The sequence below is a fragment of the Anarhichas minor genome, unplaced genomic scaffold (genome assembly GCF_050575085.1).
Source record: "Anarhichas minor isolate MPS153535 unplaced genomic scaffold, ASM5057508v1 ptg000058l, whole genome shotgun sequence".
NCBI classification, from domain to species: Eukaryota; Metazoa; Chordata; class Actinopteri; order Perciformes; family Anarhichadidae; genus Anarhichas; species Anarhichas minor.
Genome location: NW_027466504.1, coordinates 13,697,950 through 13,714,678, shown reverse-complemented (window position 1 = coordinate 13,714,678; position 16,729 = coordinate 13,697,950). Strand labels below are relative to the sequence as shown.

The 16,729-nt window shown below is 41.1% G+C and overlaps 2 protein-coding genes across 3 annotated transcripts; one reads left to right on the top strand and one right to left on the bottom strand.

Moving 5' to 3' along the window:
* The first annotated feature begins 2,592 nt into the window (after positions 1 to 2,592).
* sfxn3 (sideroflexin 3) lies at positions 2,593 to 10,732 on the top strand. The gene is made up of 11 exons (XM_076076801.1): positions 2,593 to 2,671; positions 3,997 to 4,169; positions 4,292 to 4,462; positions 5,842 to 5,940; positions 6,431 to 6,506; positions 6,621 to 6,706; positions 6,816 to 6,943; positions 7,081 to 7,130; positions 7,291 to 7,340; positions 7,437 to 7,484; positions 7,598 to 10,732. The coding sequence occupies exons 2-11, from the start codon at positions 4,006 to 4,008 to the stop codon at positions 7,692 to 7,694; spliced, it is 969 nt and encodes a 322-aa protein (XP_075932916.1). The 5' UTR covers positions 2,593 to 2,671; positions 3,997 to 4,005; the 3' UTR covers positions 7,695 to 10,732.
* A 451-nt stretch (positions 10,733 to 11,183) lies between these two features.
* Positions 11,184 to 16,716, bottom strand: LOC142932756 (peroxiredoxin-like 2A). Of its 2 annotated transcripts, none has more exons than XM_076076803.1 (6): positions 16,661 to 16,716; positions 13,600 to 13,785; positions 13,043 to 13,134; positions 12,814 to 12,954; positions 12,029 to 12,193; positions 11,184 to 11,949 (listed from the first exon to the last, which is right to left on the bottom strand). In XM_076076803.1, the coding sequence occupies exons 2-6, from the start codon at positions 13,742 to 13,744 to the stop codon at positions 11,854 to 11,856; spliced, it is 639 nt and encodes a 212-aa protein (XP_075932918.1). In that variant the 5' UTR covers positions 13,745 to 13,785; positions 16,661 to 16,716; the 3' UTR covers positions 11,184 to 11,853. The 2 variants fall into 2 exon arrangements, with proteins under 2 accessions (XP_075932918.1, XP_075932917.1); XM_076076802.1 differs by lacking the exon at positions 16,661 to 16,716 and adding an exon at positions 14,648 to 16,394.
* Between the last annotated feature and the right edge of the window lie 13 nt (positions 16,717 to 16,729).

Below are 16,729 nucleotides of genomic sequence, written 5' to 3'. Positions count from 1 at the left end.
CCAAAGGGGATGATACAATAGTGCAGTTGTTCCCCACTGTAGCAGGCAACTTACAAAGCTCTAGGTAACATCCCTGATCATCATTAAAACCAGTTTCAGACCATTAATAGAGCTTAACAAAAGAAACAGTAGTGCTCCATGACTGAACTGTGGACCTTTCTTTGCAGGTGAAAGAAGTTGGTATAATCCACTAGTTTCCTTTGCAGCCTCTGAATCCATCTCCATAGAGCCGGTGGTGCCTTGTCTGCAGAGAAGTCAGCGGTGCATGGTGATTCCCCTCGGGTCATGTTTAATTAAATGGATATCTGTTGTGAGGAGTATATGCTGTGATGAGTAATGATATGTCAGAAGTTCCAGATGGTATAATAGCAACTCAAACTCATTTTAATACAGTAATGACCTATAACCTTGAATAGGATACAAATAAAGTAGAATATCTGTGTCAACAATAGAGACGTTGTCATTGAACTTCACGTGTTTTTCTATCATTTAGCACCATGGACAGCGACACGACATAAAACAACCAGGTGGCCTATTTTTGATGGTTAAGTATCATCTATAACTAACTAACTAAAGTTCTTGACTACTTGTTGACTATTGTTCCGGTAAACTTTAACGCGTCTTGCTTCAGTCTAAATTCCTGTTAATTCCTTGAAACGTGAAACGTTATAAAAACACATTGCGTCTAAACAAAAGTAAACAAAGAACGAGAGCCTTACCTGCTGTGTCCATGTTGTGCCGGACGAGCTCGGACAGACGCTCACTGGTCCGCCTCGCTGACGCATAATCGGACACCTCCGGATTATTAGTGCCGCCTCAGTTGTTCTCCCGGTGACAATTATTGTCTTAAGAGGTGTAAGCCTTTTACATAAGGCTCCGCAGCTGTGCAGCCATTAGCGATGGACTAATGATGATTAAGCACACTAATTGCACTTGTATTGCAGTAACACCGCCTCAAGACTCTGTCAGTTTGTCCTCAGGCAGACCTTGTTGTTAATATGTTAATTAAGTCCATATTTCCCCGTTAAACTACAGAGAGGTGGGTGTGGAGAACGTGATCTGTGGATCTTCCTGACTTCCTTCGCTGTGACTGTGAGGTGGGTAAACAACCCCACCCGGTGGTCAGATGTGTCACATCACAACTTCTATGCAGATCAGATCCCAATCTCTGTAGATTCGACCAATCATATTAATTACACTCATGGACGGGTCATGAGACAATGCGCCCCTGGGCTCAGACATGCAAAGAAAGGCCGTACCTCTACATACCAATAAAACACACACATTGTTTAGTTGTTTAGCCTCTTGTTGTGGTTTTGTGTCTCTTTCTAGTTATTATGCATCTCACTTTTTTTGAGTCTATTTGTAGTAGTTTCTTTGTTGTTGTTTTGTGTCTTTTTTGTAGTTGTTTCATCCCTTGTCATTGTCATTGTGAGTGTCTTTGTATCTTTGCATCTCTTTGTAGTCATCATGTGTCTTTTTATAGTCGTTTTCTGTTTCTTTGTGCTCATTTTGAGCCTCTTCCTGGTTGGTACTTGTCTCTTTGATTGATATTTTGTAGGGGAAGGCCAGGGGGGCTGTGACACATTGAGCCCTCTGGGCCCATTCAGTAATCCATCCATGAAAACACTAAACATACTGTAGCCAAACCAGAACCTTGACCGTGAACATGTGTTTTTTGTATTAGCTTTGCTACATGTTTTGATGTGGTGGATTATTGTAAGTAATCACAGACTCATAGGAATCATAAAGGATGTTTTAGGTGGACATACTCATTATTATTTTATTCAACTTTATAAACAAAATCAATGCACATCAAAAAGCCTTCATAGCTTGAACAAAAGGAGCGAGGACAATCACATTTACAGACATGAATATATATCATAATTGTTTTCAAAAGAGATACTATAAATACAACCAAAATAAACAGAACAAAAAAAGAAAGAAAACAACACGCTTCGCTTACTTTATAGCATGTTTTTTACTGAGGAATACACACATACAATGTGATTTAATAATGTCAACTAGAATGGAAGGATTGCAGTCAACTTAGTTGCAGGGTGTGACATACTGTACATTACAAATGTTCTTCTAAACCTTTACAAAACGTTGTTAAACACAATCATTCAAGGGTGTTGTCATATTTTAGACATTTATATGACTTTTGCTGGAACGATTGACAATTTATACAAATTCTTTAAAGTACGATAACACATGCGTGAGCAAGTCAGCTGTTTCTTCACCAATCATGTGTTGTCTACCTCCCACGCCCACGGGTTTCCAACTACTCATGTCTTCCATGACAAACACCGCCCCCACTACGTCACTGCACGGTGCAGCATTCAAAGGCCTCCACGAAGCTCAGATTTTCTAAACTCAACTTCTGTTATTATTATTATTATTACTATTATTATTATTATTATTATTATGATTATTATTACTATTATTATTATTATTATTATTATTATATTATATTATAATATCGTATAGAAGACAACGGTAAATTAAGTTGAGTTGGGTGTAACAGAAAATAATGTCTACTTTCCCTATTTGCCTCCCTGTCATTTGCGGTGAAGTGTGTTTTACGACACTTATAAACGCACCAGAAGGCAGCATAGCTCCACACTGTGATATTGAGAGGTCATACATTTCAAAAAAGAAAGCCAACCAGGTAACTACGTGTGATTGCTGATTGCATTCACATCTTTAATGAATTGAAATGATGAAGCACAATTCTACTAAGTCAGTGTTTACACCGCCTCAACGTGTGTCCTTGTGACGTTAACTAAAGCGTTAGCTAGCATAGTAGTTAGCTTGTGAACTACCTAGCTAGCTGGCTGGCGTTAGTTTGCCAAGAGAGTGAATTGAAGTGGGTTTGATGGCGTGAAAAGGTCTAGCTTAACACTTGATGTTGTGGGGATTGTATTAGCTTTTAATGTCCTGTTTCAGTATTCTTTTATCCAGTGTGTGTGTTACTGTGTGTTTCAATGGTACTATCAGCTGCCTTGCTAACAAGCTAGCTGAGAGGAACGAACAGAGACTAAAACACCGTGTGTGTGTGTGTTGGGGGGGGGGTGTCACGCTGTCTCTTTGATCAGATAACAATATTGAGCGTGTGAAATCCACCATATCAGCTGTTACCTCGCCCTGGAGGAAACGTTATGTTGTTGGGTTTGCAGATAACCAGAGGTATAACCAGGTCGTGATCTTGTCAAGGCCTGAACACTGTGGGGCTAGTGCTTAAATAATCACATACAGAACATTCCTGTAATAGTTTAGTGTTCTGTCACGCACAGAAATGTCTCCTGTACACTGACTGACTATGTACAAAGCCACGGTAAAGAGCTAATACAACCGAATAACAGAAATGTAATGGGCAACTGTTTTTCATTTTCAACCAACAACTGCAGTTTGTTGTTTTAAGTGACCGTAAACTGAGTATCTTTTGGGTTTTGGACTCTTTGTCTGACAAAACACAATCTCAAGAAGTCACTGTAGGCTTTAGGAAATCATATTTTACCTATTTTCTGACATTAATCAGTAATGTAAATCATTAACCTAAATGATGGTTCTTTATAAAGCAAGATATACAATGTCTAACTCTGTCCTTTGTGTTTCAACGTGTATTGAGAGTCAGAACATGCTAATGAGAAGTAAACCTGGTCGACTAGTCTGTTTACAGTTATTTGCTCAGAAATGTGTACTTGTACTCGGTTGTATGCTCTGCAGTGATGGAGGAGAGGACTTCTGAACTGTAGCAGCGCTATTAATCGAGCAGAGGTGGAGGCTTATCTGTTTTAATGATGATCAATTCACTTGTATGGCTGGCAATCAGCAATACTTACTCAATATCCTCTAAAACATGTCAATAGAACAGAGGAAGCTTCCATCAAATGTCTTTTCTTTGATCAGATGTTTGTCAATTGAACTTTATTCTTAAGACTAGATTCGTAACATAGTGTGAATTCTAACTAACATGTCTGCTGTTGATTACAGAAAGCCAGGATGTCTGAAGAGCTGTCCCTCAACATAAACATCAAGGAGCCAAGATGGGACCAAGGCACATTTATGGGGCGCGCCAAGCACTTCTTCACGGTCACGGACCCCAGGAACGTCCTGCTGTCCTCTGAGACTTTGGAGGAGGCCAGAGGGATCATGGAGGACTACAGGTAGAGGGGTCAGGAGATAAGAGGATAGAGTAGGAGTACAGAAATACATGTTTTTGAGAGACAACTGCTGCTTTTAAATATGTGGAAAATACTACATCACGCCACTGTTTTGACTCCTTCAGAGCCGGGGTCGCGAAGCCTGGTCTGACGGAGGATGCGCTCTGGAGAGCCAAGTACATCTACGACTCCGCCTTCCACCCCGACACTGGAGAGAAGATGGTTGTGGTTGGCCGGATGTCAGCTCAGGTGCCGATGAACATGTCCATCACAGGCTGCATGCTCACCTTCTACAGGTACAGCAGAGGTTTCAATACATGATTCAATGTATTTCTAAACACCAGCCTGAAAATGGCTTCATCAAAATAGAATGGAGAAAGTAGAAGAAATAGAAAAACAGAAATGTGCTAAATATGAAACAGTTTCCATGTGATTTAAATGTAACACCGCATAAAAATAGATTGTAATCCCTGCACAGAGTGAAAATCCTCTTAAAGAATAAAAATGTCACTCACTGCTGAATACTGGTAAGCCATTGGGCAGCTGAGAGGACAGTGAAGTCATGTGACGATGTTGAGCTGAAACAACAAATTAATTAACAACAAAAATGAATCATTCTAATAGTTTGAGATATTTATCAAGTGAAAATTACAGGTTCACAGGTTTTAAGAAGTGGTTAATCTCAAATGAATAAATAATATATTATTCAGTCTCATTGTGTTATATCTATTTCATGATGTCTTGTTCATTTGTTTGACATTGATATTTTACATTATTAGAATTATTACTGGTATTACTTTTGGAATTTGGTTTGGTGATCAGACAAGTGATCAACGGGATATCACAGTGTCATGTTTGCATACTACCACTGGAGGGAGCCAAAGTATGACATTTCAAATTCTGCGCATGGTGGCTTTAAAATAGTAAAAATTGGCAAAACATCTGATTATGTATCAAATGAGAGAAAATGCAAACACTTGTAGGTTAACCTGTGCTGATTGATTTAAAACACCAGAGAAAAAGGTTTTACTTCCAAACCCCATTTAGTCCTAAAGGGACAAAGTATTAATGCAGTTTGTTTCTCCGGTTAACAGCTGTGTGTGTGTGTGTGTGTGTGTGTGTGTGTGTGTGTGTGTGTGTGTGTGTGTGTGTGTGTGTGTGTGTGTGTGTGTGTGTGTGTGTGTGTGTGTGTGTGTGTGTGTGTGTGTGTGTGTGTGTGTGTGTGTGTGTGTGTGTGTGTGTGTGTGTGTGTGTGTGTGTGTGTGTGTGTGTGTGTGTGAAGCGTCAAACTATCTGAGACAAACCTGAAATAAACCTGTGGCTTGATTAACATGGCGGGTGATTTCATAGCAGCAGGAACTCTAGCTATGTGTGGTTTGGTGGTTCACAATGCTCCACTAACAGATGGGTCTCGATCTTTATCTACCAACTTTATTCAAAACTTAACTTCTGGCTTTTAAATACTTGGTATTTACAGAGTGAAATAAGTAACGAATGATGGTACATGCAGTGTGCTCATTATAATGAATGACCCACTCTCTCTATTGTGTGGACTGGAGACAGAAGGGTATTTTTGCTTGTATGCTCTACATGACAAAATTTTATCAAATTTGTGCTGTGCACTGTGGAATCTCACTTCCTCAAACACACTGTTGTTGTCTCCTCTCGTTCACAGGACTACTCCGGCTGTAGTGTTCTGGCAGTGGATTAACCAGTCCTTCAACGCTGTCGTCAACTACACCAACCGCAGTGGAGATGCTCCCATGACCGTGAAGTAGGGAGGACTTCTCACTTCCCTTCCACTCTAGATCTGTCCTGTCCTCCCTCTAAACTAGTGTCTGTACGGAGGCTGAGGGAGCTGCTGTCCTCTCCCCTTCCCTCACAGCGGTATTGCGTTCCACAGTTAAGCATGTTCAGCCCCACGTAACCATGCACTCATGCTGACATACGTAGGTTTTTATGCCTCATGCCAAACTTGCATTTGCATACTCCTCTCATTGTACCGCAAAAAATACCCTTCAGACGCTGCAGAAATGCTTCAAATGCATGCATGTATGAAGAGTAAGGGGGGTTGCCTCTGCACATCCAAACATAGCATGAATCTGCACCCTTACTGAGGCAACTCTACTTTGAAATGTTCTACTTTAGTTTACCTGATTGTCAGCCACAGACGTCATGTGCTGCATCTATTTATGATGTGTACAAAGATTGAAAAGGAAGTGGGTAATTAACGTGTGATATGCATCCGCTCTGTCTCTTCGCAGTCAACTTGGTGTCGCTTACGTCAGTGCTACTACTGGAGCTGTGGTCACTGCCCTGGGTCTCAAGTCTCTAGCTACGGTAATGCTTGCGGTTCAAGTGAATAAACGGATACAGAGCAAAGATTTAAATCTCTACGTACATTTGTGCAGAGATATGCCGTCTGAACGTGTTCTTGATTCTGCATCTTTGCAGCGTCTCCCGCCGATCGCCAGCCGGTTTGTCCCCTTTGCTGCCGTTGCTGCTGCGAACTGTATCAACATTCCCTTCATGAGACAGAGGTGAGGTCTCGTAAAAAAGCCGAATCCCTCTGCTTTGTCCACTCGGCAGCTTTTAGGAGCTCTTTTGACGGCTGCTGCTCTACATGACTTTAGTTTCTGTTTCCTCCAGGGAGTTGAAGTACGGTATCCCTGTGATGGATGAGAATGGAAACAGGTTAGGAGAGTCCGCCAATGCTGCCAAGCAGGCCATTGTGCAGGTGGTGGTGTCAAGGATCGGCATGGCAATGCCAGCAATGGGTAATGTCGACATGTGGATCTAAAACCGTACCGTGGTTTATAGCACGAGAGACGCATACTAAAGCACGCTTAAGTTAGAGATTCTCTTTCATGAAACGGAACACTTCACCTGATTTATTTTGATTTTTTCTTTACAGCCATTCCCCCTGTGATAATGAATACTCTGGAGAAGAAAGCGTTCATGAAGGTAAGCAGACTGCATGCATCACTCTCGTACTGTTGTTTTTTTAGTCGGTGGATTTACTGGCTCTGTATTTTGTGAGGCTGAAAAGAGCCCTGTTGCATTCCACATGTTCCACATACATTGAGCAGACAAACATGTTCAACTTGACTTTGTGTCCGTGCAGCGGTTCCCACTTCTAAATGCTCCGGTCCAGGTGGGGCTCGTCGGTTTGTGGTGAGTAATTGACACACAATGGAGACTCTATTGTCTGTACTTTCAAAAGAAACAGTGACACTTTCTAACACCACCCTTTCCATCTCTTTTTCTCAGCCTGGTGTTTGCAACTCCTCTGTGCTGCGCCCTCTTCCCGCAGAAAAGGTACAAACAGCCACACGCGCTCTCCTCGGAGGAAAAAGGCGGTCAAACTCGTACATGCAGTGTTATCCAACATGTCAGCAGCGCTTTAAACGTGTTCAACTATCTCTTTGTAGCTCTATGAGTGTGAGCGGGCTGGAAGCAGACCTGCAGGAGAGGATACGACAGACAAGTCCAAACACCACCACCGTCTACTTCAACAAGGGCCTGTAGGACCAGCCAACACATCTACACGCACACGCACACAAGACAAAGATACACACACATGTACACGTCTGTTGTCCTGTGGGCAAAACTGAATTGATTTATGTTTTTCGTCGTCGTTATTGTTGTTCTGTTGCTGCATTTGGTTTTTGTTTTATTTAACCGCATGGAGCCGCTCCAAGTGTAACAGGGTTAGGTTGTTAATTCTTGTGTACACTGCCTGTTCTCTCTGTACATAGGTGGCACTCCTTAGAAAAGAAAAACTGACTCCTGTTTTTTTTTTATTGTGTCGTGTGTTTTCTGTCTTCCTTTGGTCAAACCTGCCTGTAGGGAGGCGACTCATGAATTTGTGTTTCACTCTCAAATATTTCATGTTGCATTCAGGTTAACATAAGTTTGAGGTACTTTGGTTAATTATTTGTAACTCCAGATTCAAATGAAGGCTTGTGCTTTTAAGGCTTCTGAATTATTTTGTTTTGCCTAGAGCCCCCCCCCCCCCCCCCCCCCCCCCTCCTTTCATTGAGATTTCCTCTTTACAATTCCTGGCTAGTCAGCACTGCCGTATTCTGTTTTGAAAAGTAATATTTTAAGCTCTTACACACTGACTAAAGTGTGTTGAAATTGCAGCTTCTTGCTCGCTTCATCTCCCCTGAAGTGTACTTATGTCCCTTCATATTCATAGGCCAGGTAATTAGGTGCTAGGTAGAATGTGGCAAAGAAAATATGTAGAAATTATACTGCAAAAGCTCCCAAAGCAAAGCCATAGAGCGCATCAGTGAACACGGAGAGTGCTTTCTATCAACATCAATATGTACTGTTGAGATCACGTAAGGAACAAGTGCAGTCGCTATCTTAAGTGGCATATTAATGAAATATTTGGTTGTTGTTGTTGTTGTTCTTGGTGCTTGTTCCGAGGTTGTCAAGTGGAGGAATATACTCTGTTGTGTCTAATTTCAGGTCCTTAAAGTCGGACATGCAGGGTTCTGATCAGAGCCATTGATGTCCCTTCGTTCCCCTTGAAAGTAGCTCATGTTGCGAGTCAAAATACTAAATGCTTATTTCTAGGCAGGGCAGTGGGTAAGTCTTTGTTGTGGCTTTGTGAAAGTGGTCAGTTTGAACTTCTCCGATGAAATTCATTCACATTGTTACTGAAACACGTGACTGTCCGGTGTGGTTAGATGATTAGTGATGATCGTGTCAGTGAGGAAATATCAGCTGTATTTATCTCTGTGTTGTCTCTCTGGATTATGTAAGAATAAGTCTATTTTTTCTTTGATATTTCAATATAAATACATATATATGACGTACAATATATTATGGAGCACATATGCATGATGATTTTTAGGGGTGTGCCTCTGTTGGTGAATCACGTATGCAGCGGAAGAGAGCACAGAGTTTGCTGCTAATGAGCGAGCGCACCTCGAGGGCTAATGAGTGTTCAGATGAGAGGATCGGTCCTCCAGTGGACACGGTCGCAGAGTACCAACTATGAGTCAATGTTTGTGCAAAGTCATGTTTTGTGTATGTTGGTCAAAGAAAATGTAACCCAACACTAAGATTGTTCAAACTTCCATTCACCTCCATCGAGCATCTGTAGTCACTTGAGTTTGTGTTTCAGGAATTTGAAGTTGAACATTTGTTTAAAGTAAACTGATTGTGGGCGTTAAGGGACTGTAGCAACTGCACACGTATCAACTTCTGTACAGAAATGCACAATGATTGTGTTTTAAATGTGATTCTGGAATTGAAGTTTAATTCCAAAGTGCTCTACGGATCATTTTAGAAACACGTGCGACACTAACGTCAAATATACGACTCCTCACTTCGGTGTGAGAACGTGGATGTCTTTGTACCATTTTGGAACATTCACCATTGTCATTCACAGTTTCATTTAAACATGTAACACCCGGACCACAGCTACAGTTTGAGTCCTTTGCCCCGCCCCCCTCTGTGACACAAAGACATGATCACATGCACTGCAGGACAGTGTTTCAGAGTCGGCATCACTAATGTATTCTGATATTTGATATGTACCCCGGCTGCATCATTAGGTCCTAATTATCGTGTTGTGTGTGTGTGTGTGTGTGTGTGTGTTTTCCTGCTGTGGATGAAACTGCACTATATAACCTTTGCTGTGCTGCTGGAGGAGCTGGATGGATTTGTGTTGCTGTTTAAAGAATGAGCTTCTGAAGATTGTTTATATTGAAGATTGTATTTGTTCATGGTGCTGGATGACGTTGACTGAACTTACTGCTAACTAATCTATTCAGTGCGTTTGGCAGTTTTCATTGCTCATAAGCAAGACGCTTTAGCTTCTGCTTTTTTTTTGTCCTTTTGTGTTTTTCTGCTCTTGGAATTATGACGCACAAGTGTCAAGAACAAAACTGGAGGGTCTGAGTCGGCATTTAAATACATTTGTAAACGTGTATCTCAGCTTGTGACCGTAACGTGTCGCACCAATAGATCTATCCAAAGAGGAGACGGGTATGAATTGGCTTGAGGAGAAGAAGGGTGTAGCTTTTCATGTTTTTGTTTCAGCTTTAACGTATGGACCTTTTTTCCAGGCTTTTCTCATTCGTTTTTCTCAAAAGCACACCAAATTTTTCAAAAACGTAGCAAAGCATCGTCATTAACACAGTTTACAGATTGGACGTATAAATAAATCCCAACACAGTTTAGTTCAGTTAAAGATCATCTTTTTGGCATTGATTTTTATTGACATTCAATAAACTCTCATAATGAACTTCACATAACACATTCTGGCCACCTGGTTGAAAACCCACTAAATTAAGAATTTAGTTGTGCATGAAATTAAGAAAACGTCAAATCTTTTGCATATTGGCGGCACAAATGAAAAGACAATCCGTTATTCGTAACACTCCATGAAAGTTTTTGTCGTGTACATACAATTTACACCCGTAGATCTGTCCGTGTTGGTGCACAGTGTTTTCTCCCTCGATTTTGTATTGTGATTAAATATATTTCCTTGATGTGGAATGTATTTTACTCAGAGCAATAGAATAAAACATGTAACATTAAAGTTCAAACCTGTCTGCTTAATTCAACAATATTAAACGTATTTATATTATAAATGTTTTTGGGGACCAGAAAACTAACTTAAAGGGTGAAAAACACAGTTCTTTGATAAAGTCATGGGTTAAATAATAGTCAGATTTGTTTACCGGGAAAATAATTCAAGCTGGTATTTTTGCTCATTTTAGTTTTTTTACTGTATAACTAAAATGAGCGGTCCAGTGCAGCTGGAAAGCTCACAGGCATGGATTAATGAAACATTGGATTATGGATTGAACAAAAGGAAAAGGGGGTATATGTAATTAAAATTATATTAGATGGATTTAATACATAATTCCACAGTTCAGACACAAACTGGACCAAGTCAGTTTGTCAAGTAATTTCTAGAAATACAAAAACATCCATAAGAGTTGGTAGAAACATATACGTACAGATGAAATCTTAAAATGAAACACACAGTGAAGATATGGTGATGGGGTCTTCTTTATTTGTTACTTATGTACAGGTTCACACAACAACACACACATGCTTCATTCAGGCAGCACCAACACTCCTCAACATGGCGACAGTGGCTGGACCTGTATGTGTTTGAGCATCAAACCTGCTCCTCTCAATGTTGAGTTTGGATTCAAGTCGTCATTATCACACACACACAGGCCGCACACACACACTGGTCCGCCATGCTGGAGGCCCATTCAGGGTGCCTGACCAGGAGAGGCAAACAAAGACGATACACAGGAACGTTATTACAAATGTACCACTGAAAGACAAGCTCACAGAATAATTTATCAATACATTTAGTGGTTCTCTAAAAGGCAGATTTCAAATGACCTTAAATTAAATGGCATTTAAGTCCCTTAGTACCTGATTTTAGTACCCGTCTCAAAGACACTAGCTTCTAGGTGTCTGCAGAGGTATAATCTGTGACTAATCCTGAAATAATATTGTCTCTGTCCAGAACCAACGGTAAATTAAGACAGAGGTATGTTGTGATATTAGACAGTGCAGACATACGTGTCATAATATTTCAGTGATGGACATCTCAGCATGTCAAGTTAAAACTGCAGTTATGTTTTGATCTAAACTCAGTGTACCTTTTGTCTAATGACATTTGTTTTTTGGGGAAAAATTTAAATTATTCTGCTGGTACAATCTTCTTAATGGCCTCTAAAACATCAGCAATCTGCACTTTATTGCCAAACTCCTTCTCGTGGTGTTCCAGGAGAATCCCCTGCAAACACAACATACAGTTCAGATACAGTTCTATGAAGCTCTACTGATTTCTCCCCGAGTGGTCCAGGTACACTTACCTGGTCTCCTGCTCCGAGGACAAACACTCCGCCCAGGATGAAGCCCTCTCCGTTCATGTTGCCCTGGTAGCCTGACCTCCAGGCCCGTATGAAGTTCTGCCAGACCCCGAGCCGAAGGAACCCCAGACCCCCCATCTTTCTCTGCAGCGGCCCGTAGAAGACGTTCTACAATCACAGTTAAGTTTCAGTCAATAATCAAGAGAAATAAAACAGCCTTGTGGATTTATTCAACTATTGCTTTAGCAGCCAAAATTACATAACCTTATTGGCCAACTCAAGTTGCCTTTTGGCAGAGGAGAATAGTAATGCGGAAGGACGACTTAAAATCTAGTTCTCAAGCTGCGACTCATTTTCATTTCCCAGCAATGACTGATGATTGATAGCCTATTACCCACTCTAGGATCATTAAAACATATATAATTGCTCATTCAACCAGCACTCTAATAGCCATTTACACTCCACTGATGAGCAGATCCACACCTAGATTATTATTATTAATCTCACAAGAGCTGAAACAATTAGTCAATCAACAGAAATAATTAACGACAATTTAAATAGATAATCAATTGTTTAATAGCTTGCGTCTCCAGAATGTAAATAATATGTTTTCCAGGCTGCTCCTGTCGTAGAAGACCAACAAAAATGCAAAGAAGCAAGTTAGGACAGGTTGTCCTTGTCGGTACTTGTCGGTACTTAAAAAAAAAAGGAGTAAGACTGTTTTGTAGTTTAGACAGACTGAGAGGAGTAACAGTGGCTCTGGTATCATGTTATCTACCACAGCTGACCTTTTCATCTATGTAGATGTCACCAGCGAAGTGCGGTCTGAAGTCCTCGATCTCTGCGCCGACATCCTCCTTCACCACAGCAACCAGATGGACCCCGAGCTTCTCCAGCTCGGGCTTCAGAGAGGACAGCTCAGAGGCCTCCTACAGAGAGAGAGAGAGAGAGAGATACCTTCAGAGTAAATAATACTCCCATACACTGTACACATTTCAACTCTGAGTCATGTATCACCTCTCTGCACAAAAATCATCCAGGGCGTCGTACGGCCATGACCACAGCCCCGTTCATGTCCCACAGGCTCTTGGCTTTGATGACGTTGTTGCCTGCAGACAAAACAAGAACAAATAGTTTCTAACACAAGGCGGACATGTCTCCGTTAAAAAAAAAGAAAGCACAAGAATGTCATGGGTTTTACTGCTACATAAATCGAATCAATCTGTTGTGTGGAAGATAAAAGATGACGCCTTCACACGGGAGAAAAGGCTAAATGTTCATGGTCACATGACGCATCTAAATGTTTTGGAATATCACAGTAACTCTACCTTCAGCTTTGGACAAAGACCTTTACAGTGATCTAATCTCTAATACCAGCAGACTTGAGAAAGCAGCTTTGCCCTAAATCCCACACAAAACCTCATTCAGTGCACGTACAACGCATACAAATATACAACAGTAAAGAAAACTGGAAATGGCTGATTCTCATATGGGTTTAACAACAACCGGTGTTGAGACTAACAGGCTTATTGGTGGGTGACAGAATTACACAGCCAATCAGAAAGGCTACCTACCATCTTTGGTGGAGCGCAGGTCCGCCTCTTCAAGGTTCTCCAGTGACACCTGAGCAGCTTTAGGGAGACACAAATCAGTATTGGCCAGGAAGATCCCGGCAAGCGCCGCTCCGACAGCACCCAGACCCAACGACCACATCCCCATCCCGGACAGCCCCCCCTCCAGCCCGAGCACAGAGAAGAACACTGCAGCACAAACAGGCAACAACATGAGGAGAGAAATGAGTCATTTATTTCACACACATGCTCATAATGAAATAAACATGCTTAGCTTTAACAATACAGTTTTGGCAGTTTTCTTTAACATTGCCTATACAGACTAGGTGATCGTTGAGCTTTCTTTCACTTCTTACACAAGGAGACCTCAGACCTCCAAGGCTGAGACCAACAAGACCCATCTTGCAGATTTGGTCTTGTGTTTAAGGGTATTGCTCTGTGTACCAGCATAGCCTCTATCACATTACTCTCATCTCAAGCTTCTGTCAAGGCTTCTGCCAGTTTGTAGACGCTACATTTGACTGCAGCTGGTGTTTTTGTTTTTTTAATGAGTCACTCTGAGACCGCTAACGTTCGTGCTTTGCTTTGTATTTAGTTAGTAATCTTGCAGTGTAATCGTAGGGCTGCAACTAACAGTTTTTTCATTATCAATTAATCTGTCGATTGTTTATGAAGATACTGGAAAAAAAGTCTATTCTAATCTATTAATCGACTTTCAGCTACAGTTTTATGTACTGCTTCTTTCAATTAGTGAATTCATCTATGAACGATGGATGAACCTGTGAAATTCACAAAGGTTATTCACTGCTCTTATCAAACCATTTTACATTGCTAGAAAGATAAAAATGATCATCTTATAGAATGACTCATTTATTTTGTCTACTTTCATAACACTCTTCAGTGTCATGAAGGTCGGGAGTCACTCGAGCTCAAAGTGGGTGGAAAGCAGAGAAACCCTGTGCACAGGTCACGGCTGTTAAAACAACGAGCTCAAAGTTTGGGTTGTGGTCGGGGAACAGCGAGCTGTGAAGGCAGTCAAATGTGTCCTTGCCTGAAGGAGGCTTGTTTGGGTCAGGACTGGCTTTGGCTTCACTTTGGTGAAACAGAGCAGTCTGGGTTCTTAGAAACTGGGGCCTGGCTGCGGTGGAGGCCCGGCTGCTCGTGGTAGCACTCCCCAGAGAGAGGGCAGAGCAGCGCGGGGACAGTCTCCACCTCAAACCTGTCCAACACCTGGACAGAGCCAGCATCTGGTCCGTGGACAAAGACTGACCCTCTGACTACAAAGACCCTCAAGATTTCCCTGAAAGAAAGAAACACAAGTCTTTTCTTTGTGCCATGCTGCATTTGATTTTACAGACTTAAGAGAGAAAATTATGGGATCTTTCTTCATGATTAGACTGCCCAGATAAGACATTATACCGACAGTTTAGCCAGTTAGCCAAGTTTGATCTATGCTTAAAATAGGAATTTATTACCCACCCTGAAGAGTGAGCAATATGAAACTGAAAGAACAATAAAAGCATTAAGTATAAAAGGTGTGATTCTTATCTTAATAATCTCACTGGGGTATGACAGTTCGCCATTTGCAAACAAACTTCCTATAAGCACCCAAAGCTCTCGTGTGGTTAACACATCAACACATACAGTGAAAACACAAAAATGAAGTCCACAATATTATACACAGAGAAATGAACAAGCTGAGAATTAAAAAATGAACACACTTGCAGCTGTTACAGAAAAGTGAACTGATTAAAAAGTAAGAATGTCATATACTAACTTGTCTCCATTTCCAGAACGCGAAGAAATACTTATTCTCCTGGGATTAAGCTCATCCAGTTTCAAACGCTAACTCACCCAAATACATTTGTGTCCTGACACTTAAGAACAGGGAGGACAAAGGGCAGAAGAAATGAGTACAGCGGCAGCCAATAGAGACACGCGGCCACGCCTGCAACTCAAAGAAGACTAGACTCCCTGAACGCTCTGAAGAGTGAGCAGAGAGAGTAGCTGTCAGCACTCGTACTGCCAGGTACGAACATGATGTAATGTTAGCCAATACTTTGTACACAATGGTACAAATCTAATAGAGAAAGAGTGTTATGTATATAATGAGATGCCTGGACGATGATCACGTTCTAGTGTTCAAAAGGAACTGTACTGCTGTACTTTTTTGAGGTACTTGAGTATTTCCTTTAGATTCTTCTTCTCCACTACTATTACTCTGACCAATTAGACTTTTAATACATAACATGATCTGCTTCTAAAATACAATTACCTCCATTTCAAACTGATTTTTCATTTATAAATACCTAAAAAAAACATGAAGATATGTCCTAGATGTAGCTACCCAGCAACATTAAAATGCTACATACATGTTAACGCATCTTTTATAATAATCCAATAATATCAGATGTATGATAATATATATATCTGAAGAGGGACATTTTTAACCAGCTGTTGTAATACTCGTTTTGGCAGAAAGGATATGGGACTCACAATCCACCAGTCCAGTTCTTGCATTACTTTATGTCCATTAAAAGCTGAACAAAGCTTAATAATCATTGTCCAACAAACCTAGATTGATTTGTACCCGTCATTAAGGTGCAGTTATGTGTATTATTAGTCCAGCTGCTGTGTGTAGTTGTGTGATACCGTATTTCCTGTTTGTTCTGGCTTCATTTATTATATGATTCAATCAGGACGACAGCAAAGAATGCAGATAATGACCTTCACACTACCAATGTGTGATCAATGACTTTACCTCGTGGCTCCACAGACTACACGTATAGTTGTAACCCAATAGGACTAGAATATGTTGTCGTATTTGAGAGGTTATAACCATGACGGTTACATAATCTATACATACGTTCAGTGTCCTACAAAGTTACTAGTGGTGACGACAGTGTCGTGGCTAGAGGTTAGCTCAGCTAACGGTGAAATTAGCCGTTGGTTCATTGAGTGTGGGCCTGGAGCTAGCATGGGTTGCTAAAGCAAGTGCACCTGTTCAGAAGCCGTGACTTGATATCAAGATAACGGAATAGTTGTTTAACAAGGGAACACTCACCGAAATCAATGAAGCGACAAGCAGCGCCTCCCTGAACCGACGTTTTGTAAACAGATGTCTGCGCAGGCG